The sequence below is a fragment of the Xenopus tropicalis genome, chromosome 7 (assembly GCF_000004195.4).
Source record: "Xenopus tropicalis strain Nigerian chromosome 7, UCB_Xtro_10.0, whole genome shotgun sequence".
Classification (NCBI taxonomy): Eukaryota; Metazoa; Chordata; class Amphibia; order Anura; family Pipidae; genus Xenopus; species Xenopus tropicalis.
Genome location: NC_030683.2, coordinates 122,987,602 through 123,007,087, shown reverse-complemented (window position 1 = coordinate 123,007,087; position 19,486 = coordinate 122,987,602). Strand labels below are relative to the sequence as shown.

At 39.9% G+C, this 19,486-nt stretch overlaps 1 protein-coding gene across 2 annotated transcripts in view; it reads right to left on the bottom strand.

Moving 5' to 3' along the window:
* Positions 1–365: 365 nt before the first annotated feature.
* Positions 366–19,486, bottom strand: part of LOC100489120 (B-cell receptor CD22) — a 41,700-nt gene continuing 22,579 nt past the window's right edge. Inside the window, exons 2-11 of one of the 2 annotated variants that reach the window (XM_002938211.5) lie at positions 16,362–16,449; positions 15,915–16,265; positions 12,726–13,019; positions 10,944–11,204; positions 8,550–8,804; positions 6,864–6,957; positions 4,732–4,786; positions 3,749–3,855; positions 3,530–3,599; positions 366–1,208 (exon numbers count right to left, since the gene is read on the bottom strand). In XM_002938211.5, coding sequence (XP_002938257.1) covers positions 1,086–1,208; positions 3,530–3,599; positions 3,749–3,855; positions 4,732–4,786; positions 6,864–6,957; positions 8,550–8,804; positions 10,944–11,204; positions 12,726–13,019; positions 15,915–16,265; positions 16,362–16,419 — 1,668 coding nt within the window. In that variant the 5' untranslated portion in view covers positions 16,420–16,449 and the 3' untranslated portion in view covers positions 366–1,085. The remainder of the gene's footprint in view (positions 1,209–3,529; positions 3,600–3,748; positions 3,856–4,731; positions 4,787–6,863; positions 6,958–8,549; positions 8,805–10,943; positions 11,205–12,725; positions 13,020–15,914; positions 16,266–16,361; positions 16,450–19,486) is intronic. The other variant, XM_031906462.1, reaches the window with a different exon arrangement.

Below are 19,486 nucleotides of genomic sequence, written 5' to 3'. Positions count from 1 at the left end.
ACTGCAAGTGTGGTTTGGGCCTGTTTTGTTTAGCTCCATAAAGGGGTTGTTCACCTTTAATGTTCAAATCTTATTAAACTACCAACAATGCTCTCAGCATAAAAAAATAAAGTAAAAAGTAGGGTTCGGCCGGGACCATGGATTCGGCCAAAACCGAATCCTTCAAAAAAAGCCTAGAACCGAATCCTGGACTCGGTGTATCCCTAGTAAAAAGACCACTATAAAAGCTACTTTTTATCCAGATCAGTTTTCCGAAGGGATGGGAGTGGCCTATTTTGAACCCGCCACACTGAGAACTTCCTATATGCTGACATGCAGACTTTCTCCTTACTTGTTTCCTATTGGACCAATTCATTGGTTGCTTCTGCACTCTAACCAGTTGCATAAATTGAAACGTCATTGGTTAATTTCCCCCTTGCAATGGCATAGGCAAACAGACTCTATACTGTTATATTAGATTTGCAGTCACGGTCACAGGAAGCAGTGTCAGACTGACAGCAGGCACAGCCAATAGGAGTTAAGGCTGCTGCCAGTACTATGTGTGACTTCATATAAGGAAGTAACAAAGCAACTGTAGTGTCTATAGGGGTATATGGCAAAGATTGTTCTATTAATGTAAACTGTTGTGAATTTTGTACAAGTTGAACAACCCCTTTAATGGGCAGGTCATATCTCCCTTTCTTTATATCTGCCACTACGATTAGTGCAGAATTGGTTTATATCATTACCTGGTTTATGGTGCACGTCCCTTCAGTATTATAGTACATAAAACATCAGCAATACTTTAAGATAGTCATGGTTATCACTAATAACTACTGAGATCATACTGAATGACCATAGACAACAATTGCTCAAGTTGCCATATGTGAGGTTTTCTCCAGAAGAACACAAGTGAGGCCGCAGGCCTTATCCATAGTTTCACTTAACTTGTATTTAAACACAGCTATGTATTTGTATGTATAAATTGCTATAAAGATATGACAATTACATCCTGAGCGTTGCATTAAATGTAAAAGCTGAAGTGCCATATTTGCCCCATTAGAGATGGTCGGGTTTGGATGTTATAGTTCCAAGAGTCTCAGTAGCTAATTTTTTAGTATGGCGTATACTGTGTGTTCTGTGCGGCCATCCTCCCGTGATGCTTCATTAGATTGGTCGAATCTGATTGCAGCATAATTAATGTCCTCTGGCTCCTCCTGCGCTTTGTCCTGTGAAGAGACACGGACATGGGTTATATGACTATATGATTAAATACTTGAATAAAACAGATCAAATATATTTTGCCCCAACTTTTTTAACTGTAGCTACTGGTCCATACATTCATTTAAGATGGGCACACACCTTCAGATCCGCTCGCTTGGCGATGTTGCCAAGCGTGCGGATCTTCTCCCGATATCCCCACCTACGGGTGGGCGATATCGGGCGAATCCAGGCTAATTCTATCGTTTGGCCCTGGGGCCAAACGATCGAATTAGAACGACGGGTATAGGCAAAGTCGGATCGGGGACCGCATCCATGAGCCAATGCGGTCCCAGATCCGACTAAATTTTTTAACCTGCCCGATCGATATCTGCCCGATTTCAGGCCAGCTGTCAGTCGGGCAGGCCCATTGTTAGTGCCCATACACGGGGTGATAAGCTGCCGAGTCGGTCTAAGGGACCAATATCGGCAACTATAATCAGCCTGTATATAGCCACATTTACATTGACAAAGAAGCTGACAATACACTGTGCCCACTAGTCTGTCTCTCATATTATTCTCGAGCAACCAGTCCATAGATAAGGAACCTTCATGTTACCGAAATCCAAAGAAAAAGCAAAATGAAGTCAGTAAAATACCCAAATCTACTCAGTCTATTTAGGATAAAGCTTTTCTGTTACTGTACTGTACTTTCTTTATGTTCTAAATAGTGAGCGAAATAATTGCCCAGGCATGGATTCACAACAAATTTCCTCAGTTCGCTGCTAGCGGATTGTTTTGCAAAACAGGCAAAAAAAAAAATGCTTCACTAATTTTTTTGCCGTTTTGCCATTTCGAATTTTGCAGAGAAGAGAAACGGGACAGATTCGTCCCATCACTAGTTCTAAACACCAAATTATATGGTTATTGAAGTTGAAGGAATATTTGTCAAGTTATCCATTCATTTATATAGAATGTAGATGCCCCAGACAAAGTCCAAAAAGAAAAGGAAAACAACAAATGCATCTTCAGCGACCTGACACAATGGGGCTGATTTACTAATCCACGAATCTGAATCCCGAATGGGAAAAAAAACGGACTGGAAACGAACATTTTGCGTCTTTTTCTTATTTTTTGCATTTTTTTCGCCGCCGTCGTGACTTTTTCGTAGCCGTTACAACTTGCGCGAATTGTCACGACTTTTTCATATTGAGCACTAGTAAACGGCGGGCAAACCTTTCAGATAATTTCGTGACGGCTACGAAAAGTCGCGACAATTCGCACAAGTCGTAACGGCTATGAAAAAGTTGCGACAATTTACGAAAAAGTCACGACTGCGATGAAAAAATCGCAAAATACAGATCATTACGAAAAAAACACATTCGGACGCTTTCGATCCGTTCGTGGATTAGTAAATCGGCCCCTAGTAGTCTTATTTATCGATTTCAAGTTTATGAATTGGAAAGTTTTTTTTTCTACTTTGAATAAACTTGCATTATAAAACAACTCAAATGTTGGCTTATTTATTATAAAAAACAGATTATGAAAATCTTATTTAATAAAAAAAACTCAAACACTGTGAATTTGTGAGTTTAAAGAATAAAAAAATATATAGAAAATCGTAAATTGAAAATATGGCTTGATTTTGCCTAGGACAACTCCCATTGACTTCTACATAAACTCCCAAGCTTTTAGGTGCTGAAGTTTTACATTTGAGTTTTTGAGCCATAATTCAAAAATTTTAGCACAAAAAAATATGAATCATGGAAAAAATCAGATGATCGAATGTTGATAATTCACCCCCTTAAAGTGCACTCAGATTTGCCAGACCATGTCCTTCCTACCTAAAGGTGCCCATACACGTAATGATCCGCTCGCCTGACGATGTCGCCAAGCGAGCGGATTTTACCCCGAAATCCCCACCTACGGGTGGGCGATATCGGGGGAATTTAGGCTAATTCGGTCATTTGGCTCTGGGGCCAAACGATCGAATTATAACCACGGCAATGGGCGCAGTCAGCGACAATGGGCGCAGTCAGGGACCGCATCGGCTCGTTGATACAGTCCCTAATTCGACTAAATCTTTTAACCTGCCCAATCGATATCTGGGCAATTTCAGTCGGACAAGCCAGTGGTTGCTGTCCCTACACGGGCCAATAAGCTGTCGAATTGGTCTAAGGGACCAATATTGGCAGCTACAGTCGGCCCATGTATGGCCACTTTTAGACACGTAAACCCAGTCAAATTGCTTTCCCATCATCCTAGTGGTTACATTCTCAAGAACGACCTCCTAACTGCCAGCCTAGTAACATGAATATCGTCCGTCATCTTTCTATGATGTCAGACTTACATCAGCAGCGTAGTAATGGGAATCTTCATCTCCTTCTCTGGGCGCTTTGGACTTTCTTGAGGAAACATTCCTGTAATGGAGATGCAAGTTTTAGATAAAACCCAGTAGCTTTCATATCAAGGGTTTGCCATCTTTACGTAGAAAAGAAAGATACAAAGCCCAGCACTCTGTTGTATACTCAAACCACTCACAGATAAACAAATGTATCTGACAACTTACAATGGACTTGTAGAGCTTTGTGAGTCTGTTGTGGCATGATATTTGCCCTCAGTTAAGGTATCGTACACATGATCAGCCATTTTTGTGGGCGGTGCTTCAGCCATACTCTGTATAGAACAGAAAAAAACAAAAATAAAATACTCTAAAGAACATTTTCAAGGTTCTCTGAATATTAATAAAAACCTACTTCTGACGTAGTTCCAGTGCAGATATTCCCAAGTGCTGTTCCCTAACCATTTACAGATACTCTACTAGGGGGTGTGTTTACTAAGAATGGAGTTAAATATCACCGGTGATGTTGTCTGTAGCAACCAATTAGGTCTTTGCTTTGATTTCTAACTTGTAGGTGAATGTTCAAATCTTATTGCCGATTGGTTGCTATGGGCAGCATCACCGGAGATTGTTTATCTCCAATCTTAGTAAACATGCCCCAAAGTTTTTAGTTTAATGGTTGTTATTGGAGCTCTTTGGTTTGTTCCATACTAACAGTTGTTCACAAATATCCAAGTAAGGGCTAATCTGGAGTTTCTCCATGAACAACATACTACAGATTTAGCGGAGATTCATCAAAGAAAATGGTCTTAATTGTCTTACCCCCATATGTAATAAAAGGCACTAAGTTTGCCAAGGAGCAGTAACCCATAGCAACCAATAACCAGTCAATTCTACCTGCTGATTGGTTGCTATGGGTTACTGCTTCTGGCCACACTTGGTGCCTTTTTATTACATAACCCCATTAATGTTATTTCTTAACCATGGAATTTGTTGTGTACTTATGATGCACACAAGAAATTCCATGGTTCCTTTTGCACTACAGAAATAATTTGTAGCAGTGCAGTCACTGCTGCAGGTTTTTTCGAAATATAAATTCCAGTTTTTCGCTGTGATTCAAGAAAAACACAGAAAAAAAATTGCCAATTCAACGTGACTCAGGGTGGCAGTAGGGGCTGGGAATGGTTGCTAATTATATAATAAATACTCACAGGCACAGGAATGGTCCCAAAGATTGTGTCAGTATGAGACTTCTTCTTTCTTGTACTAAAAAGATGAAATAAACCCAGAAGTTTATTCAAATATAAAAAAGTATTTTCTCCATGTTGTATATTACACTGTCCTACAGGCATAAGGCTATTGGCACACAAGGACGTTTCTTCTCTTGCAAAAAAAATGTAATCCAAAAAGACCCATCCTATCCTGGGCCAGCTTGTTTGCGCACACATGGAGCTTTCAATGCACAAATGTGTGTGGATCTACTCAGAAGCCTGGGGTGCCATTAGCCTTATAGGTCCCCAGTTGAACCAGCAGTTACATCAACTACTCTAATGAGCCCAAAGAAGGGCAAAACCGGTCTGTAGTTGGGAATCTGATCAGCTATTACCCTGGCTTCTGCTTCAAACCCAGTGGGTGAGCCTATAGGATAAACCCATGTAAGCGGGATTTTCTTGGAGCTCTTTGGGATAAGTTCCCAGAATTCCTTGTGTTTATCAACGTAGATGAAAGGGTATGGTAATAAATAACACATGGCAACATTGTTGTGGGATCTCAACAATTAGGAGCGAGAGTGTAGTACAAGTTTACATTCCTAGGTTACAATTTGTTTTAGTTCCTCTCTCTCTCTCTGTTACCTGGTCAAATCTTTACTATTGTGGGGGACTGATAAGTTAGTTACCCTTTTCATGTTTACAGGCAGTTCCCTTAAGCTTCTAAACAGCTAATTTGGGTCCTAAATCGCAGTTACGAGGGGAAACTGTTTCCTGATCCTGTTTTAGAATGTGCTCTTTGTAACTGACCAGGAAGGGGAAGTTAGTTGTTTAGAGATTCTCTTTTATAGTTATAGATCTGGCAGTGAGAGTTAGGTTCAGGGTATTTAGTGAGCAGCCTGATGCTCCTACAAGCAAAGCAGAAGGATTAATGTCCTAGGTGCACTCCCATCAGGATACGGACTTATGTGTACAGACTTAGGGGTAGGGGTCCCACTTGGAGGGCCTGAAGCTTGGAGTTGAACATTTTACAAGTTGGCTATCCACAGACTGGTAGGGGGACTGATGAGTTAGTTACCCTTTTTATGTTTACAGGCAGTTCCCTAAAGCTTCTGAACAGCTAAGTTGGGTCCTAAATCACAGTTATAAGGGGAAAATGTTTCCTTATCCTGTTTTAGAATGTGCTCTTGGCAGTTTTGTAACTGACCAGGAAGGGTCATTGTTCTAAGTCAAGACAAGAAGCTTACAGGGCTGGCTCTCTTTCTTCTTGGATTCCACCTGGGCAGGAAGGTGGAAGAAGATTGGAGCTGGGGCGGAGGCAGGCCTAGTAGGGGAAGATAGTTGTACAGAGATTCTCTTTTATAGCTTGATCTGGCAGTGAGAGTTACAGTAGATTCAGTGTATTTAGTGAGCAGCCTGATGCTCCTACAAGCAAAGTAGACGGATTAGAGTCCTAGGTGCACTACCCTCAGGATAGAGACTCATGTGTACAGACTTAGGGGTAGGGGTCCCACTTGGAGGGCCTGAAGCTTGGAGTTGAACATTTACAAGTTGGCTATCCACAGACAGGTAGCTGGACCCGGATGGGTAAACACTTCTGACGGTAGCAATAGATATAAAATACTGTGGACCCCACAAATGTTACTTTGTTGGTGGTAAGAGACAAAAAGGACTGGTGTAATAATTGGGAGATGATACATTATAAGAATAAGGGCAGGTTGATGGTGCCCCAATACTGATTTTCATATTGTACCACGCGCCTTATTCACGTGCGATTTTTCATCCTTCCCCAAAGTGGTACACAGAGTAAATCCAAGCTATGTGCAACCTCCTATAAGTGTTAGCATGCAGATAGGAACAGTAGTAATAACGGAGAAAGACCCTTTTGCCGTACAAATTTTTTTTCCAGGCATGGATTTGCTGCGAAGCACTGGCACTACCTCTAATAATGTTTTAGCAAGCTGGCATAACCCTACTCTGACTTTACTAATGGGCACGATCGGGAATGTGTTATTTTGCATCATAAAGTACCAAAATTGCTTCAGTAGAGCTGAGTGAAGAAGAATAGTCAGACGAACAGATGGCCAAACATGACCAGGACCAACAAATGTGCAATAGGTAATTGTCAGGGTTACCTTATACAGCAGTATATAATAAGGATTATCAGTACGAGGCCAATAACTGCTGCAGTGCTTCCCAGCACCGCGGGCAAGTCAATAGACGTTGTTCCTGGTGTAAAGAAACAAGAAACAAAGAGTTGTAAGATCACTACACCCATCTGCCTATTTCATTGCAGAAATAGATATCTTGGAAATACAACTGAGCTTCTAAATAAGGGAGATTTCTATTAATATTCCAAGAAACATGATATAATGCAGATAATATAGGAATCCAGGCCTCCTTACATTATGTTTGTGGCTTTGGTTATATAGTACAGATATTGGATCATTTATTTGGGAACCCATTATCCACAAAGCTTCAGTTATAGGATGGCCGTCTCCCATAGAGAATAGACTGCTGCCCAATGCAGGCAGCACCTGATTCAAAGTGCAGTCCACAGATCTCCAAAATGGAGTGCAGAGGCCTGCGACTATTTGCACAATATCCCACAAAGTGGGCAAAGTCCAAAAAAATGGCTAATGGTGGCCTATTTTTGCATTTGCATACTACTTGGGGCATTGTGAATGAGGCCTTATATGTTTTCTTTAGGTTTGGGTGGGTTTCCTTTGGGTATTCTGGTTTCCTCCTTTACTCCAGGCACACTGTGATAGGTTAACTGGCCACTAATGAAACTGAAAAAAATCCTTTTTTGTGGTCGGAAACACAAAATATAATCTCAGCATCCGTGAATGTTGAGCCATTTCTGTGAAGGACACTGGTGCTACATAACTGTAATTATGTACCTAGGTGACTGGATAGACATACCGTATATACTCGAGTATAAGCCGATCCAAATATAAGCCGAGGTACCTAATTTTACCTAAGAAAACTGGAAAAACTTATTGACTCGTGTATAAGCCTAGGGTGGGAAATGCAGCAGCTACTGTGGCTATGAGTTCCTAGATGGCTATACATGGAATTGTGCTGGCATTTGGCACGCACGTGCAAATGAATTCTGCCATTATCTGCATATCAGCAAATAACAATATTAATGACATTGGCTACTGATTCCTTATTATGGAGCTGTTTGCCTCAAGGCAAGATAATTTGATTGTGTACAATTTGTACCAGCTATGATGGCTAAGGCTAGGTAGGCTCTTAGCTCACAAATTAGTGTCTCACAGATGGGCAACATGCTGATTCTTGTAAATTAGGGCAGAAATTCCTATACATTATCAGTATAAAACAGGCAGTGCAGGGAAACACTGACTGCTGTCTCTTTAAAGTTGATACTGCTACACTAATAGCTATACAACTCCATTTGCCACTAATTTGTGTGCGCCGAATGCCACAAAGCCTGTATTCACTCAAGTATAAGCCAAGCATGAGTTTTTAAGCACATTTTTCATGCTGAAAAAAAGTTTTTCTAGACTTTTTCCAGCCATTTGGCTAACATTGCTCATGATGTCCCAATATATCACATGAATGCTGTAACATGGTGGTGCCTTGTGTGCACTATGCCACCTATATAATGTTAATTCAGTGTTTGCTCCATCTGTGTAGCCTATAGGAAAATTTGTTCACCTAATAGCTTGTTTAGCGTGCAACCCCCAGTGGCGTAAATACATGACCATAGGCCTGGGTGCAAAATTCTTATATTTCCAACATCTAAACCTGAAGCCTATTCATCCAATCAATATTTTATCAATGCAAATGCTTACCTTTAAATTGAATGGCAACTTGTTCATCAGAAGAAGAATTTCCAACCTTGTTGTGAGCAATACATCGATATTCCCCTGCGTTTTCTTTAACATTTTCCAGCGTTATGTTTGCCGCCGTCTGATTTATAATAGGGACGTCATTTCTCAGCCATGTAAACTGGGTTACATTTGGACGGCTACTTGAGAAATTGCATTTTAAAACAACACCTCCATCTTCTCTTTCATACTTAACAATTAGAACTTCTTTAGGGGCATCTACAAAAAGAAACACAAATTAAAAAAGAAAAATAAATGTCAGCAAAGTTCTGTATAAGTTTCTTCTCAGTGAAATAAAAAACCATTGGCCTGTGCCTACATTGACTAGATGATTTATTAGAGCTACTCTATATGGCCAAAAATATATCCTCTCCCATAGGGCTCAATGGCACTCTGCAGCTCCAACCCGGCCCAAGGGAAGTCTCCCATAGGGCTCAATGGCACTCTGCAGCTCCAACCCGCCCAAGGAAAGTCTCCCATAGGGCTCAATGGCACTCTGCAGCTCCAACCCGGCCCAAGGAAAGTCTCCCATAGGGCTCAATGGCACTTTGCAGCTCCAACCCGGCCCAAGGGAAGTCTCCCATAGGGCTCAGTGGCACTCTGCAGCTCCAACCCGGCCCAAGGGAAGTCTCCCATAGGGCTCAGTGGCACTCTGCAGCTCCAACCCGGCCCAAGGAAAGCCTCCCATAGGGCTCAGTGGCACTCTGCAGCTCCAACCCGGCCCAAGGGAAGTCTCCCATAGGGCTCAGTGGCACTCTGCAGCTCCAACCCGGCCCAAGGAAAGTTTCCCATAGGGCTCAATGGCACTCTGCAGCTCCAACCCGACCCAAGGAAAGTCTCCCATAGGGCTCAATGGCACTCTGCAGCTCCAACCCGGCCCAAGGAAAGTCTCCCATAGGGCTCAATGGCACTCTGCAGCTCCAACCCGGCCCAAGGAAAGTCTCCCATAGGGCTCAATGGCACTCTGCAGCTCCAACCCGGCCCAAGGAAAGTCTCCCAAAGGGCTCAATGGCACTCTGCAGCTCCAACCCGGCCCAAGGAAAGTCTCCCATAGGGCTCAATGGCACTCTGCAGCTCCAACCCGGCCCAAGGAAAGTCTCCCATAGGGCTCAATGGCACTCTGCAGCTCCAACCCGGCCCAAGGAAAGTCTCCCATAGGGCTCAATGGCACCCTGCAGCTCCAACCCGGCCCAAGGAAAGTCTCCCATAGGGCTCAATGGCACTCTGCAGCTCCAACCTGGCCCAAGGAAAGCCTCCCATAGGGCTCAATGGCACTCTGCAGCTCCAACCTGGCCCAAGGAAAGTCTCCCATAGGGCTCAATGGCACTCTGCAGCTCCAACCCGGCCCAAGGAAAGTCTCCCATAGGGCTCAATGGCACTCTGCAGCTCCAACCCGGCCCAAGGAAAGTCTCCCATAGGGCTCAATGGCACTCTGCAGCTCCAACCCGGCCCAAGGAAAGTCTCCCATAGGGCTCAATGGCACTCTGCAGCTCCAACCCGGCCCAAGGAAAGTCTCCCATAGGGCTCAATGGCACTCTGCAGCTCCAACCTGGCCCAAAAAAAGTCACCATACCGAAGCTTGAATGAATTCCGAAACTTTTGTATAAAAAAAGTTGCACAAATTGCCGCAAAGCACGAAAAAGTCACGGAAATTAACAAAAAAAATTGCAGAAAATACGCACAGTACTAATAGTAAAAATACGATTTTTTTCCATTCGTACTCATTCGGACTTGAATGAATGGGCCCCATAGTATCTTATTTCCAAAACTATTTTTGTTTTTATGATAGTGCCACATTCATTAAACTCCCAATTCTGCAATTTTACAATTTTAAATATATTGTACACAAAATAATTAGTGAAATTTGGGTTACTCTTATTGATCTTCCATAAAGAAGTCATGTTAACAGGGCGATTTCCCACATATCTTGAAGACTAACGATTACTAAAGTAAAAAGAATGATTTTTCACACAGGAAAATGATGGATATCTAGGTGCTATGTTATCAGATGCCTAGGGTCAGATATACTAAAACTCCATAATTTTCCTGAATCAATTTTTTGAATTGTTGCTGCAAAAATCCCAATGTCAACGAATTGTTGCTGCAACACTTCAAAAAAGTTGTGGTTTTTGGACAAAACCTAGCGAAATCGCTAAAGTTTCGAGAAAGGAAAGAACTTCATGGGTTTAATCTGGAAAATTGTCGATTTTTCGCTGTTTAGACGCATAGTAAATCTCTGTGACTTTTTTAAACAGAAATTCGAATTGAGTTAAAAAAATTAAAAATGGATGGTTAGTAAATGGGCCCCTATATGTCTAGATCTATTGAAAAGAAAGAAAGAAAGATCATTATACATACACTGTACTGGTATAAGAGTGAGCGCAGACTCCCCCATTCCTTGGGAATTCAATGCAGAACAGGAATAGGGCTCGGTGAGCCAGCTCACATTCCTCACTGTAATCTCTTGGTCTATATCCGATAACCTGATCTTTTCCACTCCCTTGAACCATTGATAACCGTTTATCTCCAACTTGGATTTGCTAAAGCATGATAATGTCACATCATCTTCTTCTTGTATCTCTTTCTGTCTGATAAGAACTGTAATGTTCTTCGGGGGATCTGTTTAGAGTCAAGAAGAGAAAATACACACACATATTTGCCTTTTAATGCATGAATCATGAAGGCTATACATACTGAAAAGCATTCTATAATGACTGAATACCACCTCAGGTTATACATTAAATGGTATAGTGTTGGGGCTTCCTTAATTGAGAAGGATTTGGTTTTTTTTGTGGATAACAAACTGTGTAACACTAGATAGTGTCATTCAGTGGCTACTAAAGCAAATAAAGTGCTGTCTTGTATTAAAAAATGCATTAACATGAGGGATGAAAGCATTATTTTGCCTCTTAATAAGTCCCTGGTAAGGTCTCACCTTGAGTATGGGGGCAGTTTTGGGCTCCAGTCCTTAAGAAGGATATTAATGAGCTGGAGAGAGTGCAGAGACTGCAACTAAAAGTATAATATCCAAGTCTATAGTGATCTGAATATCTACAGTTAGTTTAGTATAGGGATCCGTTATCTGGAAACCCATTATCCAGAAAGCTCTGAATTACAGGAAGGCCATCTCACATAGGCTCCATTGTAGGCAAATAATTCTAAGTTTTCAAAAGGGATTTCCTTTTTCTCTGTAATAAAAAAACAGTACCTGTACTTGATCCCAACTAAGATATAATTACCCCTTATTGGGGGCAGAACAGCCCTATTGGGTTTATTTAATGGTTAAATGATTCCCTTTTCTCTGTAATAATAAAACAGTACCTGTACTTGATCCCAACTAAGATATAATTACCCCTTATTGGGGGCAGAACAGCCCTATTGGGTTTATTTAATGGTTAAATGATTCCCTTTTCTCTGTAATAATAAAACAGTACCTGTACTTGATCCCAACTAAGATTTAATTACCCCTTATTGGGGCAGAACAGCCCTATTGGGTTTATTTCATGGTTAAATGATTCCCTTTTCTCTGTAATAATAAAACAGTACCTGTACTTGATCCCAACTAAGATATAATTACCCCTTATTGGGGGCAGAACAGCCCTATTGGGTTTATTTCATGGTTAAATGATTCCCTTTTCTCTGTAATAATAAAACAGTACCTGTACTTGATCCCAACTAAGATATAATTACCCCTTATTGGGGCAGAACAGCCCTATTGGGTTTATTTCATGGTTAAATGATTCCCTTTTCTCTGTAATAATAAAAGAGTACCTGTACTTGATCCCAACTAAGATATAATTAATATTTATTGGAGGCAAAACAATCCTATTGGGTTTTTATTATTTTTTAGTCAACTTAAGTTGTGGAGATCCAAATTACAGAAAGACCCCTTATCCCAAGCATTTTAGATAGCAGATTCCATAACTGTAAATGCACTTGTGAGGTTTAATTTCATATGAATATGCAATCTTTCTACCCCAACCTAAAAACACCCTAAAACATTTAATGATAGGGGGAAATTCAATTAAATTTAGGCTAAATAGAACAAATGGGGGTTTGCCATAAAACATCTGTTACTCAGTAAGATTATATTATAATCCAGTTTAACATAATTTTTGTAATTCTGTTGATAATACATACATATAATGTTGAGTGGAGCTGCTTTGTGGTTGGTTTGCCCATTAGGGTAAGTGGCTGAACACTGTATTTCAGTTTCATCATCCTCATATGTAGGGAAATATGTTATTTCCGATAGAGCTTCCCATCTCCCTTCTGAGATATATTGTTTTCCTGTTCTAGGCAGATACTGCCTCTTGTTCCACCGGAGAGTTGGAGGATCAGAGCCACAGGTATGTTCTACTGAGCATCTGATAGCGACAGGGATTCCTTCCGTCATTACTGCTGGCCCTCGAAGATTTATAGTATAAGGGGTATCTTAAAAAAAAAGTAAGTAAGGGGTTGTGTTACTAATTTTGTTCATTGGACAGGTACATATTGAAAGGTAAATGACAAAAATGATTATGTAACAATCAATGATCAGAGATTGATTAGGTACATGAATAAGCAGAATTTAATCTGCAAACTCCTAGTAAAAATGTGCCTGTTCTAAAAAAGATATTAGGGCTTATCAAAAACATTAAGTGCAAGTGAGATCATGAGCAAAGTGCAATTTTGGACACGTTACCATGTATTTTAACCACAATCCTACATTTGTTTCCCCCAGAACAACAGTGTAATTGCAGTTCTCTCCCAAGTACTTGCTGTCAAAATGGCGCCAGTATGCGGAGCCTATAGACACCAATGGCTGTGGAAACCCTGTAGGTGCTTCCAGGTGGCGGTAGCACAGCATCAGTACGCGCACACAATACGGAACGAGAGGTGGGATGGAAGCACTGTATACAAATACAGTGAGTGGCTTTGAATGCAACTACCTTCAATGAATAACCGAATAATGAATTAGTGCCAGATCCGTTCCACCTCTTGCACCCACTTTGCACCCTAACTTTCTCTTTTTATTTTATGTGGTTAGATACAGTACATAGGGGCCATTGCACATCCTAATAAGGTGGAACACTAATAATTAGTCTTTGGCAGTCAATATCTGATATCTACTTCTTTATATAAATCATGGGGAATTATAGGGGACCTGTTACCCGCACATAAAAAGCTTTGTAATAAAAGTCCTTTTAAAATTAAAATGGAAACCCAAATTATTTTATTTATAAACATATCCATACCTGTTATAAATGGGTTTAAATGTCTGAGTTGTGAATCTTATATTGCCTGTCCTGCCTCTATGCCTCAGCCAGTCAATTACTTTCACTTTCCATTACTTTCACTTTCCATTCAGCACTTCCTAGATGTCACTGCACTCCTTACATTCCCCCTCCCTCCTCACCATCTATAAATGTGTAGCCAGTGCATGGGCATGTACATAGGCATCACCCCCTCATTCTGGAGCATACACTAGATTTTGGGGTGATCCAAAACTCACCTGAATAACTGTGCCAACAAAATGGCACCTGCCTGCTTGCTGTGATTGTGTAAATCCAAGGCTAAATTCCAAGATAAAATGTCAATATTTTATATTGTGAAAGTAGTGTTTATTTAGATCAACTAGCATGATAAAAAAGGATCTGGAATTATTTCTTAGGGTGACAGGTCCCCTTTAAAAAACTGAGTAATGTTGTTTTCAGATAGAAGCCAACTTTAATAAAAGTGGTTTTGCGCACAACTGACCTCAACTGCACTTACAGATGTACACGACCCTTTGATATTCGCTTTGGATATTTAGTTGAGAATAGGACACCTACACTTGAATGGTGAATGCCAATATATCCGGTAGCCAGTGTCTCCTACCAATGCTTACTGAGCCTAAGTTAGGGTGCTATGTTGCACAGGGGGGATATTTTAGAATATCTAATATAAGTGATATAATAAAAGTAACAAGTGCTCATTGCAACTGGACAGGATTGGTCATTGGCCAATTTAAACTTAACTCTCATGGTAACATCTGGCCACCCCTCTAGAGACTATAACTTTTTTTTACCTTTAAATCAGCCCCACTATACATAATATGATCCGTGTCTAATACAGTAAAGTACACACACATACAGTATATGTTGTGGCTGTAGTTGAAATCTTGTTTGTACGGGTATAAGACCCGTTATTCAGAAACCTGTTATCCAGAAAGTTCCGAATTACGGGAAGGCCATCTCCCATTGACTCCATTTTAAACAAATGATTCTAATTTTTAGAAAGGATTTTCTTTTTCTCTGTAATAATAAAACTGTTAAAAATGTTTTCCTTTCTCTGATATAATAACAGTACCTGTACTTGATCCCAACTAAGATATAATTACCCCTTATTGGGGGCAGAACAGCCCTATTGGGTTTATTTCATGGTTAAATGATTCCCTTTTCTCTGTAATAATAAAACAGTACCTGTACTTGATCCCAACTAAGATATAATTACCCCTTATTGGGGGCAGAACAGCCCTATTGGGTTTATTTCATGGTTAAATGATTCCCTTTTCTCTGTAATAATAAAACAGTACCTGTACTTGATCCCAACTAAGATATAATTACCCCTTATTGGGGGCAGAACAGCCCTATTGGGTTTATTTAATGGTTAAATGATTCCCTTTTCTCTGTAATAATAAAACAGTACCTGTACTTGATCCCAACTAAGATATAATTACCCCTTATTGGGGGCAGAACAGCCCTATTGGGTTTATTTCATGGTTAAATGATTCCCTTTTCTCTGTAATAATAAAACAGTACCTGTACTTGATCCCAACTAAGATATAATTACCCCTTATTGGGGGCAGAACAATCCTATTGGGTTTATTTCATGGTTAAATGATTCCCTTTTCTCTGTAATAATAAAACAGTACCTGTACTTGATCCCAACTAAGATATAATTACCCCTTATTGGGGGCAGAACAGCCCTATTGGGTTTATTTAATGGTTAAATGATTCCCTTTTCTCTGTAATAATAAAACAGTACCTGTACTTGATCCCAACTAAGATATAATTACCCCTTATTGGGGGCAGAACAGCCCAATTGGGTTTATTTAATGGTTAAATGATTCCCTTTTCTCTGTAATAATAAAACAGTACCTGTACTTGATCCCAACTAAGATATAATTACCCCTTATTGGGGGCAGAACAATCCTATTGGGTTTATTCAGTAATTAAATGATTCTTAGCAGACTTAAGTTACAGAGATCCAAATTACAGAAAGACCCCCTTATCCGGAAAACCCCAGGTCCCGAGCATTCTGGATAACAGGTCCCATACCTGTATGATTAATAAACTGCTGGCTTACCTATGACAGTAATGCGCATTGTTGCGCCATTGAGATTATATGCATTTGTATCATCTACTCCTGGGAAGTAGGAACCTTCATCGTCACTTCTCACATTGGATATATGCAGGGTGCAGCTGTTTATTGCATCTGGCACATGTTTTGTACGCAATACGTAAGTATCCAGAGCTGCTCTCCTGTCCTGACTATCAAACACCGTATAATAGAATCTTTGTCCTGCTTTATACCACATCACTTTAGGAGGCTTCTGTGTTCTTGGCCGAGTATAAGAACAGGGGATCTCTACACAGGAACCTTTCAGCGCTTGGATGCTCTGTGGAAAGGCGAATGACCATTGCTGCCCTAAAGCCTCTGTAAGTGGAAACAAAGTGTAGGTTAATTAAACGAGCAGATATTTGTAGATTAAATGACAACAAACGAATACAGTATCATAATATTTTATATTACCTGGTAACAAAGTGAGTAATAAAATCCCCACAATGGTGTTAAAACCGTTGCTCGTCATTGTTAGTGTCCTGCAAGCGTTATTTCCCTTCTGTTAAATGAAACAAATGCATAAGGTCATTAATTCCACATTGCAGATAGAACAGGCTATTAACTAACTAATGGCAGAAATTAGGGTTCGGTATTCGGCGAAGATTCTGCCTTTTTCAGCAGGATTCGGATTGGTCCAAATCCAAGGGTCACATTTATCAAAATGTGAGTTTAAAGCTTAATACATGAAAACTCACCCACATTCTATTCATTCCTATGGGAGTTCACCCTATTCCTATGGGAGTTCACCCATTGATAAATACACTTCTAAAAATCCCATAGGAATGAATAGAATGTGGGTGAGTTTTCATGTATTATGAAAATCTGCCCCTTTTCTTGCCTTGAAAGTCCTATAAATTCGACATGGCATAAATGCTTAAATCGTTCGTTTTCGAGTTGAAAGCATTGTTACAACTCGAAAAATTCAAGCTTAAATGGACATTCCTTTCCATGAATCCTCTTTATTTTTCCCAAACAGGAAGTGCTCCAGCAGCCATTTTAGGAGCATTGGCGCTCATTTTTGGAAAACAATAATGTGTTAAAGTTTCACTTGAAACTGGGTGAAACAGAAAACAATGATGGGATTAATATACTCTTGAAAGGTGTGAAACTGAAAACAATGAGGGGATTAAGTTCCCCTTTGAAGCTGAGTGAAACTGAAAACAATAAAGGGAATTAACTTGTCCTTGGATGGGTGAAACTGAAAACAATGAGAGGATTAACTTGATTAAATTGAACGTTCAAGGACAGGCTGTCACTGACTATTCTATTCCCCTAATATTCTAAGCCTCCATAGGGCTCAATGGTACTCGACAGATCAATCCTGTCAAATTTTTATTTTACAAAAAAAAGTTAGCCAAACATTAATACATCGGGAATTATCGGAGTTATTTTCAAAAAACTCGAATTTCTCTGGGAATAATGATAAAAAAATTGAGTTCTGGTGAAAACCCACTTGTAAATCTCGAAAATTATCTAGAAGTAAGAAAAAATCCGACTTTATCTCATAATTGCTTGGTAAATGTGCCCCTATGTGTCTGGTCAAACCAAATCCTGTGACTTTTGGCTACATGAACAGACGTAAAAAATATTTTTAAGCGTGAAATGCGCACTTCTATTTAACCACCCCATAGCCTAATTTACATTTGCAAATTAGGATTCAGTTCAGTATTCGCCCAAATCTTTCACAAAGGATTTTCAGAAAGCAGAAAAGGAAATTATGATATCACATTTATTACGTTTCTGAAAACTGCTTTAAGTCCTTATCTTATTTCCCGCATTTCCTTAGGTACTAAAGTAAAATATAATTAAAATATAATGTTCCCTTATTTTTTATTAAACAAAATGCCAGACGTTTTTTGAATATTTTGTTATGAAAACTTTGTCTTTTTCAGGAGAACCTGAGTTTTCTAAATCTGTGTATTTCCACTTCTGGAAAAGATCTAGAGCTCTAAGTACCACCCCCCCCCCCCCCCCGCCCCGCTTCATTTTCTTATGATATAGGGATTTATATTATACTAAAAATATTTTATTTTATGGACTAAAATTGAACTGATTTGGAAAGCCTCACATGCCAATACCTGATATGTATTGTTTATGAAGATTTCAGATATTTGTAGATCAAAAACTCCCAGTAGTAAATTAATGAATTTTCAAAGCATTACAGCAGAATACGGCATACTTTAGATTCCAAAGCCAAAAATCCTGGAACATTAGGTTTACCCCAGGAAACTATACATTCTTGAAAAGTACACATTCTGCCGAATCCAAAATGGGGAACCATGTCTTCCAACTTCTAAGTACCAAACAGCAATGCTTTCCTGAACTTAGCAGTTTCTATAAACATTTAAAAAGAATCCCCTCAAAGCTTCCACTTTCAAGCACCTTATCTCCCACATAGATTAGGTACCAAGAAAAAATTAAGTCCACTGAACAGTTGATGCCCATTGTGCATAGGATTCCCAAAGCATCTGGCATTTAAAGACCCCAAACTTAAAAGAGTTCATACATATGTTTATTGACAAAAACCAATAATTCAGAGCAATGCAGAATGCAATAAAGTAACAAAAATCCTAATCAAAGCCATAAAAAACTTGCAATAAATGTTTAATGTGTACAAATCAATCAATCAACAGCAATCGGCTGAAAATGCAATAACAGTTCTCAAATAACAATAACTGGTAAAAATTCAACAAATCACTAAAATGCAAAGTAATCATGAAGTGTTATTATTTCTGAAGCTTCTACCCTTGGCAACAAAATCCGGCTTTTTAGGGCTAAAATAACACTCTAAACAGTAAAAAATGTAAAATGTTTGCATGCGTACATCGGTGGCGTCATTTCCGAAAATGTAAATTTGGAGTTGGACAGTATGTATATACACTTGTCAAGTTGTGAGTTTGTGCTGTGAGTTGGCAAAAGCCCAGTGCCAAGCCCAGTGCCCCTTGCCCAAAGCAAGCTCCCCTGACCTCAGTCACCCTGGCACAGCGAAGTGATGAGCGGAGAGGGACTTGAAGCACATAGACGTCTGATGGGGTGCAAGAGTAGCGAAGGACAATGGTCAAGTGTGAATATCATACATTGTTCATTGCCAGTGAATTAATTTCATTTATCCAAACTAGAGGTTGGCAGAAGAGGTATGTGCTTGGTGCCCCTTCTGCCTACCCACAGTTCCGGCTATGTAAAAGCCCCCCACCTCCTACAAAATATGTCAGTTCTTCCATGTGTATGCCGTTGTCTGGGGCCTCTGGGGTGATGGCACTTTAGGGACCATTCCCCTCCAATACACACTGCCTAGAGGCAAGCTAACAAGCAAGGACTAAAGGAACTTTGGCTCTTTATCTAAACTTTGTAGATAATATAAACTGTTGCAGTGTGAGATAAAAGAATGATCTTCTGTTTCACCTGTTAACAATTTAAATACGATACAGACTAAATGCAATGGCAGTATGAGTATATACATATTTATTTGCCATATATTATTACAGGTATGGGATCCCTTATCCGGACATCCATTATCCAGAAAGTAATGAATTACG